The sequence below is a fragment of the Mesitornis unicolor genome, unplaced genomic scaffold, assembly GCF_000695765.1.
Source record: "Mesitornis unicolor isolate BGI_N332 unplaced genomic scaffold, ASM69576v1 scaffold3991, whole genome shotgun sequence".
Lineage (NCBI taxonomy): Eukaryota > Metazoa > Chordata > Aves > Mesitornithiformes > Mesitornithidae > Mesitornis > Mesitornis unicolor.
Genome location: NW_010162997.1, coordinates 87,646 through 101,595, shown reverse-complemented (window position 1 = coordinate 101,595; position 13,950 = coordinate 87,646). Strand labels below are relative to the sequence as shown.

The following is a 13,950-nucleotide window of genomic DNA, read 5'->3' as shown; positions in this document are numbered from 1 at the left end:
TCTATTCTTTCCCTGGATTCACAGGAACTTGGCCAATATGATTTGCTATTTATTGAGGTATATTGCTTCCCCCCCCCCGTTATCTTATTCTAACCCTAGTAAACTGTATTTGGCTAAAATCTACTAAAAAAAAAAAGGAATCCTTGTTAAAATTGAGATGAGCATATTCAAGAAAGAAAACAAGTCACCTAAAGGTGTGAAATCACTGAACTTAGCTTATGTTGCATTCTCCTCCAGATGGTTTTTATTCAGAAATAGTGACTGCCATCATGGTAGCTTCATTTGACAGAGGGGAACAATGGAAAGGCTCAGTCTTGGATGAAAGCTGAGAAGGCACACCTTGAAAGTCCCTCATTACTCTAAAATTAAGCAATTGTATTGCCTTCCTAGCAGGAATAATTGGGCTGGTAATTGAAGTCTACATTCTTGTCCCAGAGATGATCAAAACGCTGTCCTTTGAAAGACTTTCTGTCTGTCAGCAAGAGATGTGGTTAGATTAAAAGGACTGGGAACAGTCTAGGCTTCACGCCCCCACACACACACCTTGGTATTCATTGAAATGGCCTTTCTGCATAGGGCATCTTAATGTGGAAAAAATAATTAGTGGACTATTTTCAGGAAATTCATGTTACCAATTAGTGATTCGATGAAGAAGGTGTAATGGATACTAGGGTGTGCGGTACTTTTAAATATAGGTTCTTTCTTAAATCCAACTTTCTCAGATATTTTCTTACCATTATTACTGTCGCTTTTGAGGGTCAAGTATACAAATTATCACCTTTTCTATACCTAACATGTGGCAGACAGACATTTAAATATTAGGGTGATATTTTGTTTCTCAGCGTAAAACAAAGTACATTACAGTTTAGTGACTTTCACAAACTGTTACCTGTCTAAATGCTGCCACTTTAAGTTTACTCAGAGAGACAGACAGCTAAAATGTATGTGCATACATAAATATATGCGTATATGTGCAGAGGGATTTTCCAGTCTTCCACTCTCAAAATGTGGATTTCACCAGGTTCTCCAGTCATCTTCTGTTTAAATTGTTTAAAATAGGCTTTATCCACATATGAAAATTCTAGCACTAAGTTACTTTCTTAACAAGTTTGGTTAAACCAACGTAAAGCCCACATTGTTTGTTCCCGAACTAATTTAAGCAATATTAAAATTGGTGTCCATGTGGGAATTTGCAATACGTTAAAGAAATTATTTAGGTTGGCCTGGCTTGTTAGTTTTTTCTCCCTTGGGGAAAAAAATGTCAGTAAGAGACACAGCCTCTTGTTGTGAAGATTTTCATTCTTTTTCTCTCTCCTTCCCTCTCTCACATAGGCATGCATGTGTTACATTTTCTACCAGCTAGCAGAGCCCATCCTTTCCATCAGTTCAGCTGAGTAACCATGCCTTTGGGTGACACAGGCCATTGGCCGGCACACAGCCACCAGCAAAATGTGGGTGTGTAGATGCTCCGGTGCCCTAGGGATGCTGACAACTGGAAGCCTTGGGCTCTGACCCCTCTGCACCCTCTCTGCCACTGACACAGCGTTGGCACTGGCCAACGCAGCCATGTGCCTGAAGCCCCAGAGATGCAGTGGCGTGGGCAGCTGCGTGGTGATGGAGTCCTGGAGGTGAACCTTGCTGGTGCAGGCATGGCCTCATGGCTGATAGGGTTAACGAGTGCGAGATAAATCCGACTTCAAGGTGATTGAGTGCCACAAAGTGGCTTCCTAGACAATAAAATGGCTGTCAGTCATGTTAGTAAAAGTCTGCTGGGAAAAGGGAGCTTTTTTTAACCTAGACTAGACCCAAAGAAATTAACATTTATACAGTAGTTAAAATATATACTCAGCATCTCGTATGTTGAGCTATTTATATCTGAGCTCCTCATTCTAGCTGGCTTCATTTTAATAGTTACTCAAATATTAGATTTGAAATATACATACACACACACATATAAGGAAGAATAAAACATTTAGATTTTACAGTTTTAGATACCTTATACTGATGCCGTTTTAAAAAAAAAAATCTTACTAGGAAAGTTCTGGATATTAGAGTGAACTTCACTTTCAAGTCTTCCAGTATATCCAGAATGCTGATTTAGAATGAAGTAGTCTGTTGATTTTTGTTTGGGTGTGGTTTTTTTCTGTAATTGGTATCTGTCTTATTGTAGGAAGAACAGAAAATGTTCCCAAGAAAATGGTTTCTGAAGTTTATGCTTAACGCATAAAAGAGGTTATGGGTAAATCACACTTTATAGCCTCCTCTTAGAGGTAGTATGCTGAGAGAAAGTATTTTATACTTGAAGATGAACCAAAACTTTTTTTTTTAAGAAGAAAACAACCAACAAAAAAAAGAAAACTCCACAAGATTCTGGACGCTCTTATCTTTATATATTCATATTCAGATATGGAAACAGTTTCACTTAACTAGCTGATGTACTATTTTTGAAGCAAATTTCTAGAGTTACAAAGTTGAGTTGTTAAAGATGGAGGTCTGCAAACTGTGGAGAAGAAAACCTTCTTGGTGCTCCGTTCACTCAAACATTCCAGTTATTTAAACCAGGGGTATGGCACTTAGATAAATTATTCTGTGAGATAAGGGCCACCAACTTTGGAGTCACGGCAGAGTGTTTTTCTTTCCCAAGTTAGAAGTAGAACCTCAGCAGGAGTGAAGAGGCTTTCAGAGCATCTGCTAATGAAACTAGTCAAGGCCTTTGGATTCACGGCTGTTTTTCCTTTGTTGCTAACAAATTTTATTGGTAAAAGGGGCCTTGACTGGGCAAAAGGATCTGAAGTCATAATACTACTTATGAAGTAAAAAAGAAAATGGTAGAATTGTACTATTTCCTCCTAAATTGGTTCACTATACCAGCATGGCCACTCACTTAGAGTTTCTTTATAATAGTCTGTCTTTTGAAAAATACCCAGAATTGTAACCTAATTGTACCGTTGTGTGGAAAAACTGTCTCAGCAGAGCATTTTCTGCAAAGTTTTCTTGTAAGCATTGTAGGATATTTTTATTAGCTTGAAGGACATTAAGCTGTATTCTTCTTTGGTTACTAGGGCAACAAAGAAGTCTCTGCTTCCTACTAGACGCACAAATTCTCTTCAGGCTATGCACTATCATGTAAACTCTGGTATCTATCTGCCTTAGCTCCCACATGGGGATTGATGAGAGAGCAGAAATTTATGCCAGGTTGTTTGCCTCTTAATCTCATTATTTTTATTTTACTTTTTCTTAAGTTTTAATTGACCTGAAGCTGGCCTCATTGCAAAAGGTCAAATTGTTTAAAAAGTAAATAAAATAAAACCCACTATGCAAATACAGTTCATATCCATACGTAATGCTTGATTCTACAGACTAGATAGTGGCAATCAAATTTAGAAGTTAATTTTGTCATCCAGGCTTGCATATGTTTTCAGAGGCTAATTCTGGGTAGTGCTGAAAGTCAGCAGCTCTGGCTACTCAGAGTAAGAAGGTTCTTACCTCGACAGGGAGGAGAAGCTGTTGCTTTCTGTGTGGGTGTGACTGGACGGCATGACACAATCATTCCTGAACTCTAATCCTTTGGAAGCAGGTGATGCTACTAAGAAGGTTTTGAATTAATTGTTAGGCCTATTCTTGAAGACTGTAAAAGTGTGATTTTAATGAGCTAGAGAAAATCCTATTAGAATAGTTTAAATAAGTTTTGCAGTGGAATTTTTATCAGTGATTTTAAATTGGTTACAGGAATATAAGAGTGCACCCACTTTGAAGAGCAAAATAATACCTTACACGACTGTAGTCTTCTAGCCCTTTTAAAATACATATTCATTTGACTGCTTTTGCTAGCCAAAAGTTCTACTTTGTGTATCCACTACAAAGTTTCACTTTCTATAGTTTAAATAAACAAGGATAAAGAGGTTGAAGTTGTCATTAACTTATGCTTGAGCTTTAGTTAATTCTGTAAAATCTGGTTAATTCGCTTTGCTTTCATAATGCTAGGATATATGTCTATCTTGAGTCCTGTAAGTGTGATTATTAGCTCCTCTCCATAAACGAATAGCTATAAATATTTGTATAGCTTTGGCATTTGCTTCTCAGCCCATTTTCTATGGAAACAAGCCTTATGCAACTCAGTTTTCTGCTTGTCTCATCTTCCTCCATTACCTGCCAGTAAGTTTTGAATTCTGTGGGAAAGTTACACTAAATTAAATTCTGGGACAGCTTCCCAAAGAGATTGTGGAAGGTCTTTCCTTGGTGATTTTCAAAGCTGAACTGTCCATGGCCTTCAACAGACTGGTTGAGATCTCCTGGTTATCCTTGCTCTGAGCCAAGGAGATTGGACAAGAGATCTCCCAAGGTCCTTTCCTGCCTCAAGGCTTCTGTGGTTTGAAGTCTGGAATGAATTGGAAATCTAAACAATGATTAAGTTATATCTGAATTGATGGTGGGAAAGAGACCTTGTCAGGGCTACAGTTGTGGCAAAAACTGTAGCGTGCGCTCAATCCTAAATATGGACTGAAGAATGGCAAAGGGAAGAGTTGTAGGCAGAAGGGAAAATTAGAGCTTTAGGTATCAGCATTGACTGAATCTATAAGAAATTAGACCTATCGTTGTCATTAATTAGTTGCCAGACACAGTGCTTTAGAGAATGTCTGGATGCTGCTTCAGCTTTTCCAAATGGAATATTAACAATATATTTGTCTCAAAGATTTTTTTCTTTAACCCAGCTACAGGCATATACTTTGATACATTTGCATTGGTATAAATCTGTTTGGTCGCTTTCCTTTTCCTCCTTCACCTTTCTCAGTGCTTCCTTGTGCAGTAGGTTTACGGTATATTTTAAAATATTACAGTAATTCACCTAAATGTTTGCATGTCAAGAGATATGCTTCCGAGAGAAATTTCTTGTGATAATAGCATGTGTTGATAAATAAATGGTGATGCATGTTAGGGTCAGTGTTAAATTCTTTGAACTCAGCCATGTAATAAATTAAAAATACAAAACAATTAGAATTCATAGGTTTGCTGTATGATGTGCAAGAGTCTTATATTGCTTTCAGTAGGTTTCTGCATATTTCATTTGCCATTGCAAAGGGATCCATTCAATCCCACATTATCAGAATAGGCAGAGTTTTTGACCTTGCAGAAGTGGTGTATGGAGAAGAAAGGAGGCGGCGAAATCCCTCCATGTCAGCAGCACATGTTTTAAGATATTGTGAGCCCTTGCAGTTTCTGTTCCAGCCGGTGGAGCTGAAGTGAGGCGACAACCTTGGCTTTGTCCCCTATGCTGGTGCTCTTGCTCCTGGTCTGAGGCACACCTAATCCAGTAGCTTTAATTTTGATCCTGGCAATCTTGATGTTGGTGCAGAATCTGCCCTGATGTATCTGTTCTCAACACTTGTAAAGAAAACATGAAGACCTGTGGTATTACATAGCCTACTGCTGAGAATAGCTGGGATGTGGAATGGTTTTGTCTAGAAAGAGCGAGCAAAACTGCTAATGCATCCTTCAAGATGTTCAGGTTGCCTCCATCGCTTAAATCTTGTGTCAGCACTCCTCTTGCTTGATGTGTAATGCATTCTCTGAAAGGTATTGGAGGATGAAGTTTAATTATAAGTGGTTGTATCTGAAAAAAATGGTCATTTTAACGAATTGCCATTTTAAGGCTTTAAAATAGAATAGAAGATAGATGTTAGTCTCTTTAATTTTAGTATCTTCCATACGTTGTACATTTGGTAGGTACAGAGAACCTTGGCATATCCAATCATGCTCATTTTATTGGAATAAACATTAATATATTAGCATGGCATATGGATTTAAAAATACTTAAGGTCAGAAAACTAATATGGTCATTAAGAAGAATTTTCAATGATGGACCCAAAGTTTTAATACTTAAATATGAGGCCTAATTTTCAATGTGTTGAGCCGTTTCTGCAGCTAGTAGCAGCAATTTTCAAAAAATCAGATGCTCAGATTTATTGCCTGGAAGTTCTCAGGAAAAATTTTGTACTTAAGCAACCATATTGTGCCTCATAATGTGTTCATAATTTTTTGGACAGCTAGACTTCATTAAATGCAAACTGAGTATAGAGACAGCAACTAAATTAAATCGATGCGCCTGTGACAATCTCAGACTTGTAGGACGTTCTGATTTTCCTGTTGCTTTTAGAAACAAGACAATTAGTCACAGTGGAAATAAGTCAGGTAAAACACTTGCCTTGCTCTTTTAAATAGAATGAAAATTGCAGTTACTGTGTCTTAAACTGTACCAAGGAAACTATTATTTGAAAATTCCAGTGTTTCTAAGTTGCTAAATGAGGCCAAAACTTAAGGATTTCAGCATGATAATGATGCTCGAGAATTTTAAATGTCATGAAATGGGAATTCAAGGACTAATGTGTTGTTTGGATGCACTCACAGCAAACCTGCTAAGCAGGTAGATGTTATGTATCCCTTTTCAGGCTTGATAATGGACTTCACTGTTAGATATGAATTCTAATGATAGGTGCTAGGCGAGGTGTCCTGTTTAAGGTGAAAGCTCTTGTTTGCGAAGGCTTTTGAGCATCTGAAATGTGGATGTGAGAGCTGCTGTAATTCCTGTCGTAGGCCCCTTATCATCATCCCCCCAGCACTCAAAAGTGCTCTTTGGTGCCTATGCCCGAGGGAACTGATCATGTCATTGGAGATAGTTTAAACATCCATGGCATTCTGCAGACTTTCTAGGAAAAGGTCTCCCAAGACCTTGGTGATCAGGGATTTTACTTTAGGACTTTCTTTCAGTAAGCAGTGAACTCTTCTCCTATAGGGCCTGTTGGCAGGTCATTGAATTTTCAGGTATACTTGCTGGTTTACCACTAATGAGGGTGACAGAACTGAAGATAGACTTTATCTGCAGTAACCTGTGGAAGGAGTTTATCATTGTTATAGTTGCTCCATGAGATCGTAGGTGGGGAAAATCCCCTATAGATAAGAATTTCTCTCTGAAGTTATTGGAAATAACCTGGAAAGTTCTTTAGTGCCCTTCATGCATCATCCCGTTGCCTCTGTTGCAGCAAAGGAATGTAGGTTTACTAGGTGGCCCTTGAGTATGTGTATCAGATAGTACCATCTGCCTTTCGTGTCCCTGGGAAGGTCTCAGCTGTAAGCTGCCTAGTAATAATGTGTTCAGGTGCTTTGGTTCAAAACTGCTTGTAGTAGCAGTTGGGAATCAAATATATATATATAGTGCTTCATTACATTGGGGATTGTTGTTGTTGTTTCTTGGGCTTTTGCTTGGAAGAGAACTATTTCCTCTAATTACTTACACGCGCAGTACCAAGGGTGAGCCTGCCAAACAATTTCAGCAAAACTGGCATTGGTTAAGACTTTTCCTAGACCTTGCAACCAAACTGGAAAGTGTAAACTGGCTGTAACAACCACAGAGCAGAATTGGCTGTGAAGTATTTTATTTAAGTTGAGGTGATTGTTTCTAGAAAGTTTCATGTGCAAGAACAGTGACAGTTTCTGAAGCCTCCTCAAAAGTGATATGGTGTGATGGTTATTTATTACTCTAATATTATTCTTTGAGATGTTTTACAATTATTATTTCATTTGCTGTCCTATGAGTAAGTACAATTATCCTGACTTTATATACCTCAGTCTATCCATCTGAAGAGTTTGTTTCCCAAAGGCTATATAAGGACGTCATGCCAAAGCCTAGAATAAAATGTGAGATCCCCAGTCCTGCAATTAGGCCATACGCTGTTCTTTATAGCAAAGTAATTCATGACTCAGCCACCTAATTACAGTGGGACTTCCAATAAGCTCTTTAAAAATCTACTCATTTATAAAAATGATTTTAAGATTCTTTTTTTAGTTGGGAGTTGTTGCTTAAGTAATTAAATCCTTGCACAATATAGCTTACAAAACTGAATATTAAATGCAATTAATTGGTAAACTGGAATTACTTGTTTGCATCAGAATGGTGAGGGTTATACAGCTGTTCTGTATGGATTTACCTGAGATGCTGTGATAACTTCCATTAGAGAACAAAGTGCTCAAACTTTGCAGGACCCTATTTATTTTTACATTTACATATCTATCTTCTGATACATTCTGTACATGTATACAGGTATGAGGAAATTTCTAGCTCAAGTGATGACAGATTTTACTGCAGGCAGTCAAAGTTTGCAAGTCATATTAGAAAATAATGTTAGTAATGTTTATGTATACATTTTTAAACAATTTAATAGATTGAACTGTTGGTTTTGATACTTTTTCATATTGCCCAGAATTCTTTTACTGTGTATTTTGGCTGAATTCTTACCACAATTTTTTCTGTAAGTCTTAAAACAAACAATAATTGACCTTCTGATGTTATTTGCATCATCGTCTCTAATATCTTTGTCCCTTAAATTACTTTCCTTTTTGAAATACTGTCCAAAATGCCAGAAATGCATTAAAAATAAAAAGAAAAAAGGAAAAAAAGAGGAGAATACAACCTGTATGTAGAAGATCATAAAGATGGTCTAGTACTAGAAACTCCTTTTATGATTAGAAATACTTATCATGGATAGATACCTTTACATTTCAGTGGTCCCAGTATTTAACATGTAAACCTAGAAATCTTACATCTTTCCATAAACTCAAGCAGGACTTAATTCAGTTGTAAGAACTACTCTTTAAGAATACACTTTTTTTTTTCTTTCAGTTTGCTTTCATTATACAGAAAGTTTCTGCATTTTGGTTGAACATATTTGGCTCTGATATGGAGCTCAGGCAAAAATTCCAGAAAAGATGCAACATTTCCAAAATGAGAAATCAGAAAGCAGGAACCCATATGAACTTTTGAATGTCTTCTGAACTGGTACAGTTCTTTTCTCCCCCTTCCCACTCCCAGCTTAGGGTTACTGGGCAATCTCTATCATAGTTCAAGGGAATTGGATCAGTTTATTAGCCTTGGTGTACCTATCTTTTTAATTCTCACATTTTTTAGTCTTCATTTTTATTTTGTTTTCACTGCACATTGTTTTTATCTTTATCCAATGACAGTTCTAACCAGAAATGTGAAAAGTGCCTTGCAAATGAGTTTCATATGTGATGTCAGATACTGCCCATGTTTTTCTCTTCCTGAATAAGATTGGAGGTAGAAAAAAATGAGAGGTAGAAATCTCTGAAGATCATTTACATACCAATAATCTTGAGGCTTTCTAAGTGTTTTAGGCTGTTATTCAAAAGTATACATATTAATCTAAATAGAAATGTGGATGATATGTGCCACATGAGGTAAGATAAAATATGGAAACTATTTACCGCCGGGTGGCATGTAATGCTGTGTGGTCAGTGGTGCATAGCTGGGGCACATAAAACATTTAAAGTCTGTGTATTTATTGATACCACGTGGCCATGGTGCCATCCTCAGGAAGACACCCAAGGGATTTTCTGTGGTCTGTTGGTCCCAGAAGCTTGTTAAAGATGGATAACAGGGTGGGTTTTAGCATTGAATAGCTATCTGGAGCTGGGAAATGCATGCTGCTTGCCTTTTATGGAGCAACAACTGTATCTTGCCACTAGCGATATCCTCGATACGATGGTATTTGACTCTGCACCAGTGTCTTTCATGGGGCTATAAATGTCGGCAGTTGTGTTATCTTTTCAGGAGCTGCCATTGCTCAGTGTCTGTTGTATTGGAGCCTAAGATAGGGAGATAATTTAAACAGGGTCAGGTACCTTGTTCTTTAAACGTGTTCTGCAAACACGTGTAATTGGTCTTGCAAAAATTCATTCCTGAAGAGGTCTTGAGAAGTCAAGCTTTCCTGTGCTGCATTTGAGTATCTTTCTTACAGGCTCTGTTCTGATGTTTGCTCTAGAATCCATACCGTGCTGCACCAATACTGAGGAAGGTGGCAGCAGTTCTCATTTTCAGGTGACCCTCACGCTTTTCATTAGGAATGATCGGTGTTGCTCAAAGCTTTTCAGCAGTGCTGAGGAACTTGAATTTTCCTGCTCCAGGAATGAGGAACAGAACTGTGCCACTTCCTCAGTGGTAAGGGGACAGGCAGGGGAGGTGGGCTGCAGGAAAGGCAGGACCTCTGCCCAGCTCCCATACTGGGCTGAGCTGCCCTCTCATGCATCCTGTGATGGGTGAAGCTTTTCAGGACTCTAGTATAGGTGGTGAGATTTTAGCCTCTTTAGCTCTGCTAATAGTATCCATGAGTAGGTTAGATCCTATTTGAAGCTTGTGGAAGGATTTATGAATTCCTGGGTTTGATTTTTGAGGTTGTATGGAAGAGTTCTTCATTGCTGCTTGGGCATTGCAAGGTAGCTCTCTCTTGCCTTTGTAAAGAAGCCGGTTTCCTCTTGAGTCACTGAAATTCAGAATTCAAAGCCAGTGAGGAAGAGATGATGTTCTTCCCTTCAAATTTCATCAGACATCTGGTCTGGTTCTCCCATACTCAGCTTGGGTCTGGCAGGACTGATGCTGAACTGGAGCTTCTAAGCCCATACTGGAGCCAGTCTTCTGCTCAGTACCCATGAACTGTCTTCCAATTATTTGCCATATTCCAATCTCCATTATTCTAGATAACGGATACTGACTTTTCTATGTAGAAAGACAAATTATGTGATTATATATATGCTTGTGTATATATTATAGGCAGGTTTTATATATATTATTGCCAGGCATAAGTATAAATTCATACAGAATATACTTATATAAAGATTATTTTCTCTGTAAGGTTGACTACTCAAAAATGAGGTAATACAGGGATGTATTTTGATAGAGCAACTTTATTTTTGCCCTTTGAGGAGATATTTGGTAAGTTGACATAATGAAAGTTTTGCAGAAACATTTTCTTACACGATTTAATGCTGTAAAGTGGTTATTGGCTGAATCTGGGTTATAAGGTGAATATGTCTATTGAGTGCAGGATTCCCATCTCATTTTAAGTGGTGAAGGTAGATAGTGAATAGGTTAAACGCAAGAGGCAAAAGCAGGAAAAAGCAATACAGCAAAGGGCTTCTATCTGTTCCACCTCGTGGTTCCTAGATGGTCCTGTGCAAATAAATTAAATTAGACTGTTCACATCTATCCTGTCAGCCCATCGGTTCCTCTTTGTTTTTCAGTATGAAACTTCAGTATTTCTGCTGCTCCATTTCCCAGGTGCTGAGTACTCATGGTAAACAGACTCACAGATACTTAGTTGCCCAGCTTTTCCAGGGTTCCTAAACCTTTTTAAGCACTTAAATATTGCAGTGGAACTGTCTATAAGTCTGCAAAAAGTGTGGGGGTTCCTCATACATTTCTCTATGAGCTGGAGTGATCTTGCAGAACAAGAAGAGAGGTGATCTTGTGTTTTAATTCTGGCTCATCTGCTTCTTCACTGAGTGCTTCTCAAGTGACTGCTTTGAGTTTCTTTATTTTTTCCCCCACTGGTAAAATTGAGAACAGACAGAATACCTGGAGGAGCTGGGGATGGCGAGGGGAAAGTTTGGGGCCCTCAGATGCCAATAAATGCAGTGAAGATATACCTGCTTCCGCTTTCACTGAAGAGTTTTTAGTGCTGTACGGCAAATACAATAGCACACGTGCATCTGAACAATAAAGATAAAAGGAAATATTGAATTGCTGTCTGTTGAATGCCATCCATCTTATGTAATTAAAGACTATGCTATCATGTGTTTAAACGCGGGAGGACAGATTTCAAGATGCTTGTGTGTATTTTGGAACTTAATTAATGGCAGCTTAGCTCTTGCAAGAGTTCCAAAGGTACCATTGTGCTAAATGCTGTACATCCACAGATAAAGAAATGGATTGTGTCTCTTCAGATGGCAAACAAGGATGGGAGAAATGGTGAAAAAGTGAGAGGAAGGCTTACAATTATTAACCACAGCCCTAGACTCTGGTTTAAATTATATTCCCAGAGTGAGCTAAGAGACATAACGAAGTTTAAAATTACAGCTTCATCTCATTACATAGTTGGACCAATTTTTGGTAGTGTTGTGGTGGTGAGACTTGCTGAGGTGGTTTGAGAAGTGACTGCCCTTTTATCCTTTCTAACTCTGACCATCCCTGCAGCAGAGCGAACAAGAACACATATTTTTCCTTGTTCCAGTGCAGAGTCTTGACAGCTGAGTTTCACCGTGGCTGGTAGGGTTTGGCCAAGCTGCTGGATGCCTCCCTCAACCAGCTGGGGCTCATGCACCAGCTCTGCTCTGCTGCCCTGCCTGGGAGGCAGGGAGGTTGAGCAGGAGGGATGAAGGAGAAGTAAAAAGTGGTTTAAGGACAGTGACACCTTCAGCTGCTGCAGGTGTCAGCTATGACTCTTGCCTGTCTACAACTTGGTCTTACTCAAGTGACTTGACTCAAAGTTGTACTACTAAGCTAATACAAAGTAGAAAATCATGTTTAAATTAGGAGGGAACGGTCTTGTTTCTCTTAGATCTTTGTCTGGTTTAAGTGCTAAAAGCCATAATCAGTTTTTCTCTCAGTCCTTTTTGCTTTCTTGAGAAAACCCATGTAAGAGCATTTTGGAAATAGGCCCAGTATTTTCTTCTCTGTTATGGCAAATATGTGAATTTAAAACGTGACTGAACAGTTCTTTAGTTCCATGTCTGAAGAAGGGGTTTATGCATGTGAGGATGGGAGAAAAAAAAAAAAAGACAGGCATTTTAACTTAAAAAGAAAAAAACCACAACTGGCAAAGCTCCCCTCACAAGGAGGTGCGAAGCAATAAATTCCTTCGTAGCTTATGTGATCTATTGTGCTGTCCAAGTTGATTATGAAGCAGAACTGTGATAGTATTGCCTGGAACTTTTTTTTTTTAAATTTTCAGCGTATTTAACTGGCATAACGATGTGAATGCTGCAAGGGACAGATGCCTATTCTGTATTAGCTAATAAATGTTTTTATATAACAGTGCTTTTTTTGTGTATACAGTACTTGAAGTGCACTACATTTCCTGAAATTTCAAATTAATTTCTTGGCACTTTGGTTTTCTCCCTTTTATTGCTAATCCGGGGGTTTCATGTTTACTAACCAAAGGTAAATGTACATTTGAAAGGGAGAATGATACATCCTCCTTATCACAAGCAGGAAATACAACATGACACCTATTCAAGCAGAAGGAGGATGTAATGTTGAAAGGAGGGCTGGACCTCCATCCTGTTCTTACACCCTAACTGAGGTTGTCAACATAGAAAATATTATTACGTTCCTATTTTTCGTAGTGTGGAAATATTTCTGGCAGATTTCCTGGTGGGAAAGAAAATTTGGAGAACAAAGCTTTCCCTAGAACTCTTAAGAAAGCTCTGGGGGGAAAGAGAAGCACAACAAATTGCTAGAATGCAAACTATGCAAAGCATTTTTTTCAACTTGAAATTTTAAGATCATCCAAATGTCTCTTCCCTTTTGGGTTAGCACTGTTTGCAAATAGATGTTTACATTTATAATGTTGCCAGTTTATAAATATAATTATTGCTGGTTTTGTTTTTATTTTTTTAAACTGTAGGTATGAGAAGGTGCCAGTAATTCTGGTTGGTAATAAAGTGGACCTGGAAAGTGAGCGAGAAGTATCATCAAGTGAAGGCAGAGCCTTAGCTGAAGAATGGGGCTGCCCCTTTATGGAGACCTCTGCTAAAAGTAAAACAATGGTGGATGAGCTCTTTGCAGAAATTGTTAGACAAATGAACTATGCAGCACAGCCAGACAAAGATGATCCATGCTGTTCTGCATGTAATATACAATAGCATTAAAAAATGACCTAACCTGGACTTCATTTGCAGAAATTTTGTAAGGTGGTAAAACTGTCTACTTCACTTCCTGGTTTGTGGGTCACTTGAAATGCATCTGTCGTGAAGTAGCAACATGAACTCAGAGCTGAGCATTGAAAGTCAATCACTGACTCTGAATATAATTGGGTTAAATGACCACATCTCACCCGGTTTTCCCTTTGAGCACCTGCGATTTTATGGCATAGCCAGTTGATC

At 38.4% G+C, this 13,950-nt stretch overlaps 1 protein-coding gene across 1 annotated transcript; it reads left to right on the top strand.

Annotated features, from left to right (window-relative positions):
- Positions 1–13,472: 13,472 nt before the first annotated feature.
- Positions 13,473–13,710, top strand: LOC104547916 (ras-related protein Rap-2a; the record flags this gene model as incomplete). The annotated part of the gene is made up of 1 exon (XM_010193787.1): positions 13,473–13,710. A coding segment is annotated over one exon (238 nt), but the record flags the coding sequence as incomplete, so codon positions are not given.
- Between the last annotated feature and the right edge of the window lie 240 nt (positions 13,711–13,950).